Raw genomic sequence first — 14446 nt, forward strand, 5'->3', positions numbered from 1 at the left:
TCTCCATCTCGTGCTCGTGTCGTACCTTCATCTCGTGCTCGTGTCGTATCTCAGTCAGCTACATCTCAGTCTAGTTCACATGTCACATCAGATACATCTCAGTCTTGTTCACATGTCACATCAGCTACATCTCAGTCTAGTTCACATGCCGTCACATCAGATACATCTCAGTCTAGTTCACATGTCACATCAGCTACATCTCAGTCTAGTTCACATGTCACATCATTTAAAAACAGAGTTTTCGAGGGCAAAAATTGACATACACGATTTGTTCATACCTTTAAGAGATGAAAAAAAAATAAGATTATAGATTTTTATAATTGATATTCCATAAACTTTACAATCGTACCAAAATATTATGCCAGACAGTTGTTTTGGAGAAAATATTCCAATTATAAGTAAACTTTTCACGGCAATTTCAGCCATTTTTTTCTTAAAATATAACTGTCCTGGCAGATTTTTTCTTACTTCTTAATTTTTTTTATATGTTTTTTTTTAATAATAATGTTAGTAAATACTTTCTTCTTTATTATACAATTAAAATTTTAACCATATGTTGAGTAAAACAAAAGTTACAGATAAAAACGTATCGAAAAAAAGTGTCCTGGTTTTATCTGTCCTGTTAATAGACCTTCCCCAATTATTCCCCTTGTTCTATATTTAATAACAAGGGGTTTTCCTGGAATACGAAATCCAAAAGCGAAGTGCCAAAGATGGAACACAAAAAGGTTTTCCTCGACACAGACAATCATGTATATTCATTGGAAGATTTGATAGGTCGTGGAGCCCAGGGTAACATATACAAAGGAATACATAAGGTATTAAAATGATACATTTTTGGGGTAAAAGAATAACTACTTTTCATGACTTTAACAGAGTTTTACGCAGTTGTCATTATGTTTTAAGATGTACATAGTTGCTAAAACTATATCCTTTGGGTAGTGCTCCACAATTAATGGAGAAATATACAAGAAACTGAACTGAACTGTCATTACTGGAGATTTGAAAATTTTCAGTTGAAGGTTTGGTCTCACAACTTGACATGCTTGAGATTTTAGGTGTTTATTTTATCAAGTTAAATACAAATTTTCCTTTTGTAACTTTATAATCCTTATAACAGAGACATATAATACTGTATTATTATATGTCTCTGCTTATAAGCGTTCGTCAATATTCACAATTTTTTCTCTTCATGACGGTATACACCTTATCGCTAATCCCGGCTGACCCGGCCGCTTGAACTTTTGACGCACACAACAATCACTTTTCCATTGTGGCGTCAGATATTTTGCTTTATGACGTCAAAATTTTACGGGAACCTGTATGATTTCGGGTAATGGCGGACAAATAGCGATGAGGTGTATTAAATCTCTTCATACATTGTATATATGTTTTGGTATTTTGCAAGATATGAATATGCTATTTGCTTAGAGTAAATTTTTGGTGTTGCTTTTTATTATTTATTGCATGCTGCATGCCTTGTTTTATTTGTTATTGCATATGTTTTTATATTCGGTGAAAAGCTCATTAGAGCTTTTGTTTGTATCTTCTTCTTCTTCTGTATGTATTTACTTCCAGTTATGGAACACCTCCGCAACTGATATTATCCAGCATGAGTTAATTAAAACTTATATTGTATGCACTAAAAGTTTTCAACAAATAACATAAAAAATTTAGATTCACTGTACACAGATAAAATCTAAACTATTTCAGGACTGATAAAATAATTTACGCAATTAAAAGGTAAAAGTATCTAGACCTTATCAATATTTATTTTTAAGATTTACTGTACACAACTAAAATCTAAAAATATAGGGTGCTTTATACATGTACAATGGAAAGCGCAGAAATCCAAAGTTTATGGATTGGAATATAAATGTAAATAAAAAACAAATAAATACTGGTCAGGATCACTTAAGCTTTATACAGTAAAAATAAAAGGGACACCCTGCCTCTACCTTATCACATATGTACAAATAGCTCATATCACAAATGTTCAATATTTATGGTTTTACTTTTATATACATGATATACAGTTCATCGGACGGATTCACAATTTCTTTAGAATACAAGTTCTCTCGGTATGCAACCTATAGCACATATCGGTAGACATTTTTTGAATTTTGTCTAAGTCGGTACAACTGTTAATATCAGGCAATATAAACGTACTGTCAATAATCAATTTAACGATATCTACTTGATTTTTAAATCTTTCAGTCCATCCTGACATGCCAATAAAACAGATCACTAAGGCCTTTAGATTATAGAATAATGCCTTTCTCTGCTGATGTTATGCAGGACAGAGGAGTAAAAAGTGTGTTATGTCCTCATTTGATATTCCACTCAATCTGCATAAGGAAGACTCTTTTCCACCACTAAATTTATGTTTATGTGATTCAAAGAGATATGTTCCAGTTAAAAGACGAATTTTTACTGGTCCAAACAGGGTGTACTGATCCAATTTTTAAGAGAGTTCTATCCAGGTGTACTAAAGTAGTTTTAGATTCTATTTCTTCCAGAAAAAATTTTGTCCAATATTTTTGAAGAGCCATTTTTACCGACGATTTCCACTTGAGTTTGGATGGAGGCTATTGCTTTAATGAATCAATGCCTGGCACATCATACATAGCTAACGTACCTGCGACCTTACAGAAGAAGCTTTGTTGATTATCCATATTCATAATTAGTTGTCTGTCTACCAGATCCAGTATTGTTGAGTTTTCGCATGAGACAATGTTATAAAGGAAAGAAGGTGCCTTTTATGGATTTTAGCCTCAATTGTATGAGCGTTTAAGATGAGAAATACAGCTCCAGTAGCTGTTCTTGCAGGCATTGACTGGAAATTTCTTAAATTTCTTATTGTTTGTCAATATGCTGAATCTAAATAAAGTTTTACTTACTTACTTACTTCTCATGGAAATTATATTCTGTTGTAAGTTGTAAAATGATAATCACATATGTAGTTTCGCTTTAAAAAATAATCATAAAAAAGTGTACTAAAAAATAAAAGAATTGAATAATCAGGTAATGGAATTGGTAAGAAAAAAATGAAAAAGAATGTCTATTAAATTATCCATTAAATGGGCACTAGCTGTCAAATTCATGGTTACATGTTTTGACTCAAATTTTCATATATTATTTATAACAATGTAAAACATTTATCCAAACTATCTAAAGTGTGAAATAAACAGTTTACAGAGCATATATGGTCAATAATATGTAGTTTCGTTTCGTGTGTATTTTAGTCTAGACTCTATCTAATTAAATATCGAGTTGACCTCAGATGACCATATAAGCCATGTAAACATTAATATACTAATGATTAGATACATGTATAAATAGATTAAGCCAATACCTGCAGTTGGATTTTTATAGGTCTGTTTAATTTTATTTTATAGATTAAAAATATATGTTTCTCATTGTTTTTACATGTAGAAGAAAGATTTTTAGTGGATCGAATCAGTCATCAAATGATTTACCTTTGTTTCACTTTCAATGTTGACATTCCTTTCCTTTAAATAAACAGAACGCGTACAAAGCATGAATTGTCCATCTCTAGTTAAGGGGTTTAATTGAAGTTCACATGAATACAGATTTAATGAGGTTGACTTATTCACTTGCAAGTGAATAATTCATTATCAATATTATTTAGCTTAATTTGACAAAATTGAACCATTTTGGCTGCTAAAAGTGAATTATTATTTCACTATTTCACTTTTATTATTGATTGAACAAAAATAAATCATACTATAGATTTTTATACATCTCGTAGCTAGTGCCCCTTTAAAAGAGTTTGTTTCCTCTAAATGAACATTTGTACTATATTTACACATGAACAGAATATGGCCAAAATATTTTAAAAGACCAAAAAAATGTTTGTTTATCTGTTTATTTTGTCATAGTTTTGTCTTCAGTTGTTTTTGTTTTTTTCGCTTGAACACATACAATAAAATTTCACAGAACTATACTGTTCTATTTCTCTGCATTCAGTTTATATTGGTGGAGGAAGTTAGAGTGCCTAGAGAAAGCCACTAACCATCCGAAGGAAAACTAACATCCTAGTACATGTTTTAACATTTACACAGTTACAAGTAGTTATTAAAGCCATATTTATAAATAAACCAGAATCACAAGTCAGTCAACACTGAGATTGTGAGTTCCAATCCAGTACATCACTTCACGCAAATCTTCATTAACTAGGATTGTCAGTTTTACTTTCAAATGTCAGTGGCTTTTGTCTTGACACCCTAAATTCCTCCACCAAAAAAAAACTGAATGCAGAGAAATAGAACAGAAGTGCTGAATTCAGTGTTTAGGATTTAACAGATTAGGTTCACATCTGTTATCTAAGTATTTACAAAAGAAAAAAGTGTAATGTCGTTCTTATCAAGGTCAAATGAAGGTTGACATCTTCACAGATAGATGGCAGATGATATCTTTTCTAAAATTTCAGATTTACAATTTGGGTCTGAAATTAACTCTGAATACATGTAAAAGAAAGAACTGCTAGTTACAAATTTCAGACTTACTCGCTCTGCTAATGCTAGTGTTACATACATGTATGTATCTTAGTTATTCTTATTGGTATTATCTTGTTTCAGTCCAGTGGTGAGGTTCATGCCTTGAAGATGTTTGAGAAGTATAATCTGCAGACACAAAGAGAAATGGATGCACTAAGTAAACTGCAGCATCCAAATATTGTCATGTTTTATAAATGTGAAAAAGATGTAAGTTATTTCATTAAGAAAATCTTTGATTTTATATTTTGAATCATTTCACACAATGTCATACCAAGGTTGTCCTTGACATGCATGAAATATATGCCACTGGCTGTAAATTTGAAGCAAACAATAATCAATCAATCTTCCATACATTTTGTACATAGGTTACTATATAGTATTGGTTTTGCTCAATGTTCCAGACCATAAAGTGACCTATGCTTGTTTTAATCTCTGTAAGATAGTTGTCTCATAGAAAATCATACCATAAATCCTAATTATGGTATAGAGAACAGATTAAGCATGTTAAGCCATTAAAACAGGTAAAATAAAGTCTTTAAGGACTGAAAATATGTCTGCATCCGGTTTTTGAAGTGCAATGATGCAGGTTTATATGAACAAATATCAGACTGTAACAGGCAAAGGATTCTAAAAAATACTGTCATAATTTGTCGGACAACTTCATTGTAAAATAATAGAACAGTACAAACATGAGGACAAACATGGTGCATATTCAGATATTAGAAAATGTGGCATGAAATATTGGGTGAATAAGGCACATAATTTAGATTGCCTGCAAACAATTTTGATGAACATGAGCAGAGACATATAATACAAGAGATTGGCAACTCGGCGAAATCCCGTAATATCACACCGCCACATTTAAACCTCGAGAGATCTCTTTGGGTAATAGAGTCTTTATCAAAGTATTAAAAGTACTCGAAGTAAGGGTGAATGTTTAAGCATAAATTAACTGTTTCAGTGTTAAATTTAACATAATTAATTAAATAATTTGAGTTCATGCATAAATATTTATTTCAGTGTCATTTTAATTTTGATTTGTATTATTTGTATTATTGAAAAAGAGACATAATTTGATATTGAATTAAAAAAAAAACGATATTAAATAGTTGACACTTAATAAATTGTATCAGAGTTCATTTTATTTGATAGTTTCATAATGGGTTAGGCTTGAATTATTCGATGGTCAGGTAAATCACAACCTGTTTAAAAGAGTTTTAATTGACACCTGGTACACAAGAAGTTGTTACACCACAGGTGTCCACAATCTTTCCAAAAATACAAAATATAAAATTAATTAATGAGTAGAAAAAAAACTTAATTTGTTTGTTTATTTACCGTTAATCATGATCAACTTTGTCTTATATTCATAATTTTTATAGATCATTGAAAAATTATTACTTTTTGTGTTCATTATTAATTGGGCATGTATTCAGTTGTTTTTTGGGGGGATTGTCGGTAAATTGTTTTCTAAGTGTGTTTTTCGAAATTTACATTATGAGCTTGCATTGAGGTTTTTTTTATGATTGTCGGTTAATTTATGGTTTCTCCTTTTCACGGATTGTGTATTTAGGACTTACATTTAATGATCATTTAATAGAAAATGGCAATATAAGTCTCACTTTTCACCTCGAATGTAAAGAGATTAAACCATAGTTTAAGTGTAAGCAACTGCTAAATATACTATAAAAACTCACAGCAGCAGATATTGCTGCCTTTTCATGTAACAATTTTTGTAAGAATAAACATTCTACTATGCTATACTTCTGTTAACATGGCAAGTTGACTTCAAAGCATACACCAGTTTAAATGCCATATTGATATCTAAATGTTTTGAAATGTACATGTTTCCCTTCTTTTTAATATACTTTTTGACTAGTTAAAATCTCCTTTTAGTTTTGAAACAGACATGCACATGTGTAAATAGTTTAACAACTACTTGACTTGATTTTTTACATATTGATGTGCGAGTGTATGACATTTCTTTTCTGTACAGTATATGCAATATAATATTTAACTCTCCACAAGAAACCAAATTACACAGACATTAACAACTTTAGGTAACCATAAGGCTCTTAGCAATGAGAAAAATTCATACTGCACTGTCAACTATACAAGGTCTATTTATGAAAAAGGTTTAACAATTCAATCAAGAAAACTAATGGCCCGATTTATGTACAAAATAATAACAAGAAAATCCAAATATTGTATACAGCAACAAACCACAAGTGAATTACAGGCTCTTTACTTTGAAAAGGCAAAAACATAATAAAGGCATGATGCTCTTTACTTTGGAAAGGCACAAACATAATAAAGGCGTGATAATAGATTTCACAAGCCGTACAATTTTTGTTCCTATTTGGTTTGTTTTGTTATGTTTTTTTCCCAATCAACCAAATAACATCTGTAAAAAAAAAACACGACATACATCCCAGTATTCTAAAATGAAAAGGACCAGTCAGACTGAGAATCAGAACATGTATTTATGTATACAATATATCTAGACTATCACTACATATAATTTCATCCTTTTTCAATAATTAAACCAAGATATAGGAAAACAAAAATCATTCCAGGTATAAATAATATTTTTATTATCAAACATTCATTTATAATGTTACTGTGAACGATATCTGAGTTTTATGCTCATTTCCTGCAACTGAAATGGTACAGTTCAACTATGCAAATTTCGGTATCTGTACAGCTAAGGATATATGTATCAGTGATGCTAACTTGTAATAAATTGCATAAAGTCTGAAAGGGAGAAAGGCAAGGTTCTTCATGTTCATTGTGTGTCTCATTTACTGCAAATATCTCAATTTTTTGTGTAATCAGTTGCTCTGTGCCTCCCACTGGTGCTAGAAAACAATCAGCATGACAATCAAATTCAAGCGTACATATGATGAACCTTTTCATCTTCAGTGTGGATTGAACGGCAACATATATCTCCTACATAATGGTACCAACAGCTGTCCATGGCCGAGGATTACTTTTCTTTTTAACTCCTTTTGTTAACTTAATTACTACATCTTTTCCTCTTTGGCATTCTAAATTAAAAAAAAAATAATATTTTAGTTTTGAAAAGAAATTCGAAGCCTATTATACAACATCCAGTTGTCTTACTTTTAAACGTTACTTCCTACATGTATGTCATTTAACATTCTGCAGGTTTTTATTATGCTAAATCTATCTTAAATTTCTTTTGTCATGTATAGACCTTTCAAGGTTGCTATTAGGTACAAATATTTTATTTGTTTATCAATTGTTAAACGTCATACAGTGAACATACAATGTAAGTTGCTGACATAAACTTTATTTAGTCTCTGCTTCTATATATTTTGTAGATCTCATGAGGGTTTGAAGGGGTTTACAATGAGGGTCTGGAAGCAGGGGCGGATCCACCCATTTTAAAAAGGGGGGTTCCCCACTCAAGATAAAGGGGGTTCCAACCACATGTACCCATTCAAATGCATTGTTCGTCCAAGAAAAGGGGGGTTCCAACCCCTGGATCCGCCAATGGGAAGGTGTTTACAAAAGGTAGACGAACAGAAAGCCACAGGACATAAAGTCACAAATTTGGTAGGACAAAATGTCACAAATAATCTGTTGACAATTGTTTGTATATATAAGCATATGACAAGAGAAATATCTTTAAATATTTACTTTTTAATACATATATTCATATTAAAGTTTAAGAAATGTGTCATTATATTTGAAAAATGAAGATTTATTTAATTTTAATCATGCAAAAGAAAGATTTCTTGGCACCATGAAGCCATTTAAGTGCCAAACCAGTTTGACATTTTGTTTTTTTTTAACAATTATTTGATCATCTTTGATATGTTTTTGATAATTTTATTTGGACTAGGTTTTATGGTATCAATATGAAAATATTAGTCACCTTTGCTGAAATTTTTAGAAACTACTATAGAATCGATCTTTACGAAACTTGTCTTATTTTAACAAGATAACATTTGGAAGTAATATAAGATTATTAAATTGCATATTTATTCGTTAATTTCTAAGTTTTATGAAGATGAAAAATGGTGAATTCAAAATGGTAGTTCATAGCTGGATTTGGGTATCAATGCGAACAAAAATCCCCTTTGATGGTATTTTATGAAAACACTATTTGACCAAACTATACGAAAATAGTCTCATTTTAATGGGATAACAATCGGGAGTAGAAAATCACTACAAAAATGTATATACATTTTTAAATTTCTACGTTTTGCGAAAAAAAAATGATGGACCAGACCGGTTCTACAGCAATAAAGAGGGGAAGCTGAATGGACCGACTTTAAATTAGTTTGCATTTGATTATTATCATCATCTCAGCACATTATAGTATAAACAAATTGGTAGAATTAGTAAAATGTATCTTTTGAATATACTTAAAATTGAAAAAGGAAATGGTGAATATGTCAAAGCGACAACCACCCGACCATAGAGCAAACAACAGCCGAAGGCAACCAATGGGTCTTCAATGTAGCGAGAATTCCCGCACCCGTAGGTGTCCTTCAGCTGGCCCCTAAAATATGCATAATAGTACAGTGATAATGGACGTCATACTAAACTCCGAATTATACACAAGAAACTAAAAATTAAAATCATACAAGACTAACAAAGGCCAGAGGCTCCTGACTTGGGACAGGCGCAAAATTGCGGCGGGGTTAAACATGTTTATGAGATCTCAACCCTCCCCCTATACCTCTAGCCAATGTAGAAAAGTAAAAGAATAACAATACGCACATTAAAATTCAGTTCAAGAGAAGTCCGAGTCTGATGTCAAAAGATGTAACAAAAGAAAATAAATAAAATGACAATAATACATAAATAACAACAGACTACTAGCAGTTAACTGACATGCCAGCTCCAGACCTCAATTAAACTGATTGAAAGATTATGTCTTCATCATATGAATATCAGGTACAATCCCTCCCGTTAGGGGTTTAGTATCATACTATCATAAAATATACGAGAAGAACATAACCCGTGTCATGCCAACAACTGTTTTTTTAGAAATAAATGTGTTTAGTTCCGATGCAAAGACCCTATCAGTGAATCAATGTTAAAGCCAAAATATGCAATCTTTAATGACCTGACAACAGTATCGTAACTATATCCCCTTTTAATAAGTCTATTTAAAGGTTTTGTTAGTTTCTGAGGAGAATACTGACATTTTTGTGCTTTATAAAGAATATTTCCATAAAATTTTGGATGTGAAATACCTGAACGTATAAGATGTCTGCATGTTGAGTTATATTTACGAATTATTTCCTTATACCGGTGATAAAATTTAGTAAATGTTTTGACCAGTTTGTGATATCGAAAACCCTGGTGTAATAATTTTTCAGTAATACATAAATTTCTCTCGCTAAAATCTAATACATTGTTACATACACGAGCGAATCGTACAAGTTGAGATATATAAACACCATAAGATGGTGACAAGGGAACGTCACCATCTAAAAATGGATAATTAACAATAGGAAATGAAAAATCATCTCTTTTATCATAAATTTTTGTATTAAGCTTCCCGTTTATGATATAGATATCAAGATCGAGGAAAGGGCAGTGGTCATTGTTATCATTAGCTTTATTTAAAGTAAGTTCTACAGGATAAATTTCTTTAGTATACATACTGAAGTCGTCATTATTTAGAGCCAATATATCATCCAAATATCTAAAAGTATTGTTAAATTTTTGTATCAAATGTTGTTTTGATGGGTCTTTGCTAATTTTAGTCATAAATTGTAACTCATAACAATACAAAAACAGGTCCGCAATAAGTGGTGCACAGTTAGTCCCCATTGGAATTCCAATAACTTGACGATATACGGAATCTCCAAAGCGAACAAAAATGTTAAGTAAAAATTCAAGTGCATAAATAGTATCAAAGCATGTCCAATTGACATAGTTCTTTTGTTTATTGCTACTAAAAAATGATCTAAAAGAGTTTGAACATATGTACTCGCATTCCGACTTTTTAAATGCCCAGTTAATTAGGGATGTGAATTTTTTCTTAATAAGAATATGAGGCAAAGTGGTATATAGGGTAGAAAAATCAAAACTTTGAACAGATTCAAAATCACCAATATATGCATGCAATTTATCAAGTACTTCCAACGAGTTTTTGACACTCCAAAAGTAATTAATTCCACTATTTTCAAAGGCCTTATTTGAACAATTTATTATCAGGTTTTTTATTGTACCAAGTGTACTAGTAAGTAAAACAGACAATTTAGTAGTTGAACAATGGCTGGAAGATGAAATAAATCTATATTTGTAAGGTTTTTTGTGCAGCTTCGGAAGCCAGTACATAGTTGGGACTTTCATTGTGTTTGGTTCTGCTTGTAAAGAAGTAGCTAAAAGTTTATGTTTGTTACAGATGTCGTTTTCTGAAAATGAAGTCAGTTGGAATGTTGGTGAATTCGTGATTTCCTTTTGCAGAACCTCTATATAAAATTTACGTCAAACAATAATGATATTATTAGCAGCTTTATCAGCCGGGACAAAAACAAATTCCTTGGCTAGTTCTGTTAGTTTATTTTTGATACGCGAAATAGGGTTTTTATAGTTTTTGTTGACTTACATGCTTTAGCTGTGAAAACAATGGACATAAAAGATAAAAAAAATCTTTAAGCGTATCGTCTCCTTTTACAACAATGGCGGAATTTGCTCATCTTCGTCCCAGGTCACATCATCATCCGAAGCACTTCCGGTAGCCAAGTGATTTCATTGGCCGTTATATAGACTACTAGAGTTACCAATATCTTGTATTATATGTCTCTGACATGAGACATTCAGAGGAAAAGTGAACTAGTGTAGATCAGAGGATTTAACCCAAAATTAGATATATTACAACTCTATTAACACAAAAACATACAACCATATTAACTGAAACCTGCTTTGTCATTTGTTTTTATATTGTCATAACGATCTCATTTTTACAGTATAAGAAAAAGGAGGTAATAGTAATGGAGTTATGTGAGGGAGGAAGTTTACTTGATTCAATACGGAAACCAGAAAATATTACAGGACTAGAAGAAGAAGAATTCCTCAGAGTTTTTTCGCATTTAGGTAGGTGATAATTATATGCATATCTACAAGGCTTTGTCCTTTTACAATACCAATGGGACCAAACACTTTTTCAAGCTATATTTTCAATTCATTTCTTCAAACAAGCTTGTGAAAAAACTCCAACTTTTTTCATTGCTTGAGATAAGTCCTGAGAACACCATATAAAGCAGTGCACTGTTATAAAAATAATCTAATCATCTGTTTCAAAACAATAACTTTCTGTTTCATAAAAAGTTTTAAAAATCAGACACCTTTGGCTCACTGGTATAGCTAAAACACATCTGTTATAATGACACAATATTAATAGCTTCATCTAAACAGACGAAGACACATTTTAAGCTCTTTATGGATGCTATTATTTCTTATTTTAGTCCCAATACCTTAACTTGTTAGACTCAGAAAGAGTTATGAGCACTTACAATTACTAAAATTCAACATTATATCCTGACGGAGTGACTGCTATTTATAGTACCTGCAATTAACACATAAGCCTGACTTAAATCACACATTTTATCATCTCTTCTGTTACTATTATTCCATTCATTTTCAGAATTTACATAGAAATAGCATGAAAGCAATTATATAACACATTCTTTTTTGTTCTGATCCTATGCAAAATATGGACACCAATTACATTTGTTTATTTTAATAACTGGGTGGACTTCTACAATAACAGTCTCAAACTATGTAAATTTTAAAGGAATAATCATTTTTGACAGGTTACTTTTTAAATTGGATGATCTCAGCTTTGTAAAAAGGCAAATTTTAAAATAATTTGATTTAGAGTTCACTGATATATTTTTATATTATTTCCAGTTTCTGGTATGAAACATCTACGAAAGCATGGATTTTCACATAGAGACATTAAACCTGGAAACATTCTTGTTTGCATTGGAGAAGATAGCAGGTATTTTCATTTTTTTTATTGAAGAGTGATGCATTGATTGGTGTTTGCTTAACGGCCAGTGTCATGTAATTGCGTACTTACAGGCTATTTAAATCAAATTATTGTACAGAAAAATATTTAAGTATTACTATGCCCGGTAAATATAGAAGTGCATATGCTAAATTTAGAGCAGGTGTTGCTCCGATTAAAATTGAAACTGGCAGATATGAAGGTATAGATGTAAATGAAAGGTTATGTTTTAATTGTAGAAAAAATGATTTGAATATAATTGAAGATGAAAAACATGTTTTATTAGAATGCCCAGAATATGCAGATTTGCGAACGATATTTTTTAACAGTGTATGTAATATAGAAAGTAGTTTTAGTAATTTAAGTAATGAAGAAAAGTTTTTATTTATGTTTCATGATGATCGAGTTTGTTATTTTACAGCCAAAATCTGCCATGAAGTACTTTTTAAGAGAAAGTGTATTTTATACTCGTAATAAGTGTTTATAATGTTGTTTGTTTTCTTTTGTATAATTGTTTTTAATAGTATGGTGTTTTATGCTAAGATATATTGATATATGTAATAGATGTAATATCAATGTATTTTAATCTGTGTTTTTACAGTCTCTCATAACTCTTTTTAGAGTGGCTCTTTTATAAATTGTTAATATTATATTGTGTTGTATATCAAATGTTTTAAAGAGGTGAGACTCTAATAAATTATTTGTTTGTTTGTTTGTTTGTAAAAGATAACATAAAGTTGGTAAACACTTATATAACATGAGGTATATGAATTCATTTAAAAGTGAGATGTCTATTTCAAAGACAAAAGTGTAAAGTTAGATAGATAGATATGTGAATTTAGTTTAAGCACATATCTTTCTGTCACAGAAACATGTTATCCTAAATATCACTAGAACACACAAGCGACATTGCAGGTCTGTGACTGAATTTAAAAAGTTATCAATGGTACCATGATTATAATTTAATACGCCAGACGCGGGTTTCGTCTACATAAGACTCATCAGTGACGCTCAGATCACAAAAGTTAAAAAGCCAAACAAGTTGAAAAGCATTGAGGACCCAAAAATCCAAAAAGTTGTGCTAAGGTAATCTACTCCTGTGATTTTTAAGTACTACATGTAGCCTGGATTTTTAATATTTAATTGTATTGTCTTTTAATAAAGTCATGCTGATTGTGAGATGCACAGAGTTTTCTCTGATTTTAACATTTTTCTGTTTGAACTTGTCCTGGTTTTCATACTACAATTGAAAACTACACGTGGCATATACTACCTGACTACTGGTATCAGATTTAGATTTGTAATCTTGTAAAACACCATTGAACTTTATAAGTTTTACATAAAGTTGAATTCTTTGATTGGTTGTTTTTACGTCATGCCAGCTAACAAATTATACCTCGTTATTGTAATAGTATAGATGTTCTTCTTTATAATAATTGATGACACTTTTTTCTTCAGAAATATCTACAAATTATCTGATTTTGGTACTGCTAAACCTCTCAATGACAATGATTTCTTTGTGTCACTAGTTGGAACAGATGAATACCTTGTAAGTCAATGGTTACTGAGATATATGTATAATTATATAGTTCAAAGAGATTTTGTTTTAGTAAAAAAAGGAGTAAATTATTTTAGTATTTCTCAAACACGGACTTTTTTCAAGCAATTAGAAATATTAGCTAATGCATAAGCATACAATTAGAGTAGACATTCTTGTTCCTAAAAGAAATAATATCAATTCTAAAATTGAAAGGTATTTTGTTTTAATTTTTGTAACAAGTAGATATGTGTATTCAGTTCCATCAAATATTTCTACAATTAATTATAAGCAACTTTTAAAAGATTACACCAGAGTGAAGTGATTTAAAAATAATCATATAGATGTACTGCATTTTTATAATCAAAGGAGTGCTTTATTGAATAGTTA

The 14446-nt window shown here is 30.8% G+C and overlaps 1 protein-coding gene across 1 annotated transcript in view; it reads left to right on the plus strand.

Annotated features, from left to right (window-relative positions):
* Positions 1 to 657: 657 nt before the first annotated feature.
* Positions 658 to 14446, plus strand: part of LOC139496846 (serine/threonine-protein kinase TBK1-like) — a 31471-nt gene continuing 17682 nt past the window's right edge. Inside the window, exons 1-5 of the mRNA XM_071285120.1 lie at positions 658 to 818; positions 4602 to 4727; positions 11477 to 11603; positions 12420 to 12510; positions 13978 to 14068. Of these exons, the coding sequence (XP_071141221.1) occupies positions 714 to 818; positions 4602 to 4727; positions 11477 to 11603; positions 12420 to 12510; positions 13978 to 14068 (540 nt within the window). The 5' untranslated portion in view covers positions 658 to 713. The remainder of the gene's footprint in view (positions 819 to 4601; positions 4728 to 11476; positions 11604 to 12419; positions 12511 to 13977; positions 14069 to 14446) is intronic.

The sequence above is a fragment of the Mytilus edulis genome, chromosome 1 (genome assembly GCF_963676685.1).
Source record: "Mytilus edulis chromosome 1, xbMytEdul2.2, whole genome shotgun sequence".
Classification (NCBI taxonomy): domain Eukaryota; kingdom Metazoa; phylum Mollusca; class Bivalvia; order Mytilida; family Mytilidae; genus Mytilus; species Mytilus edulis.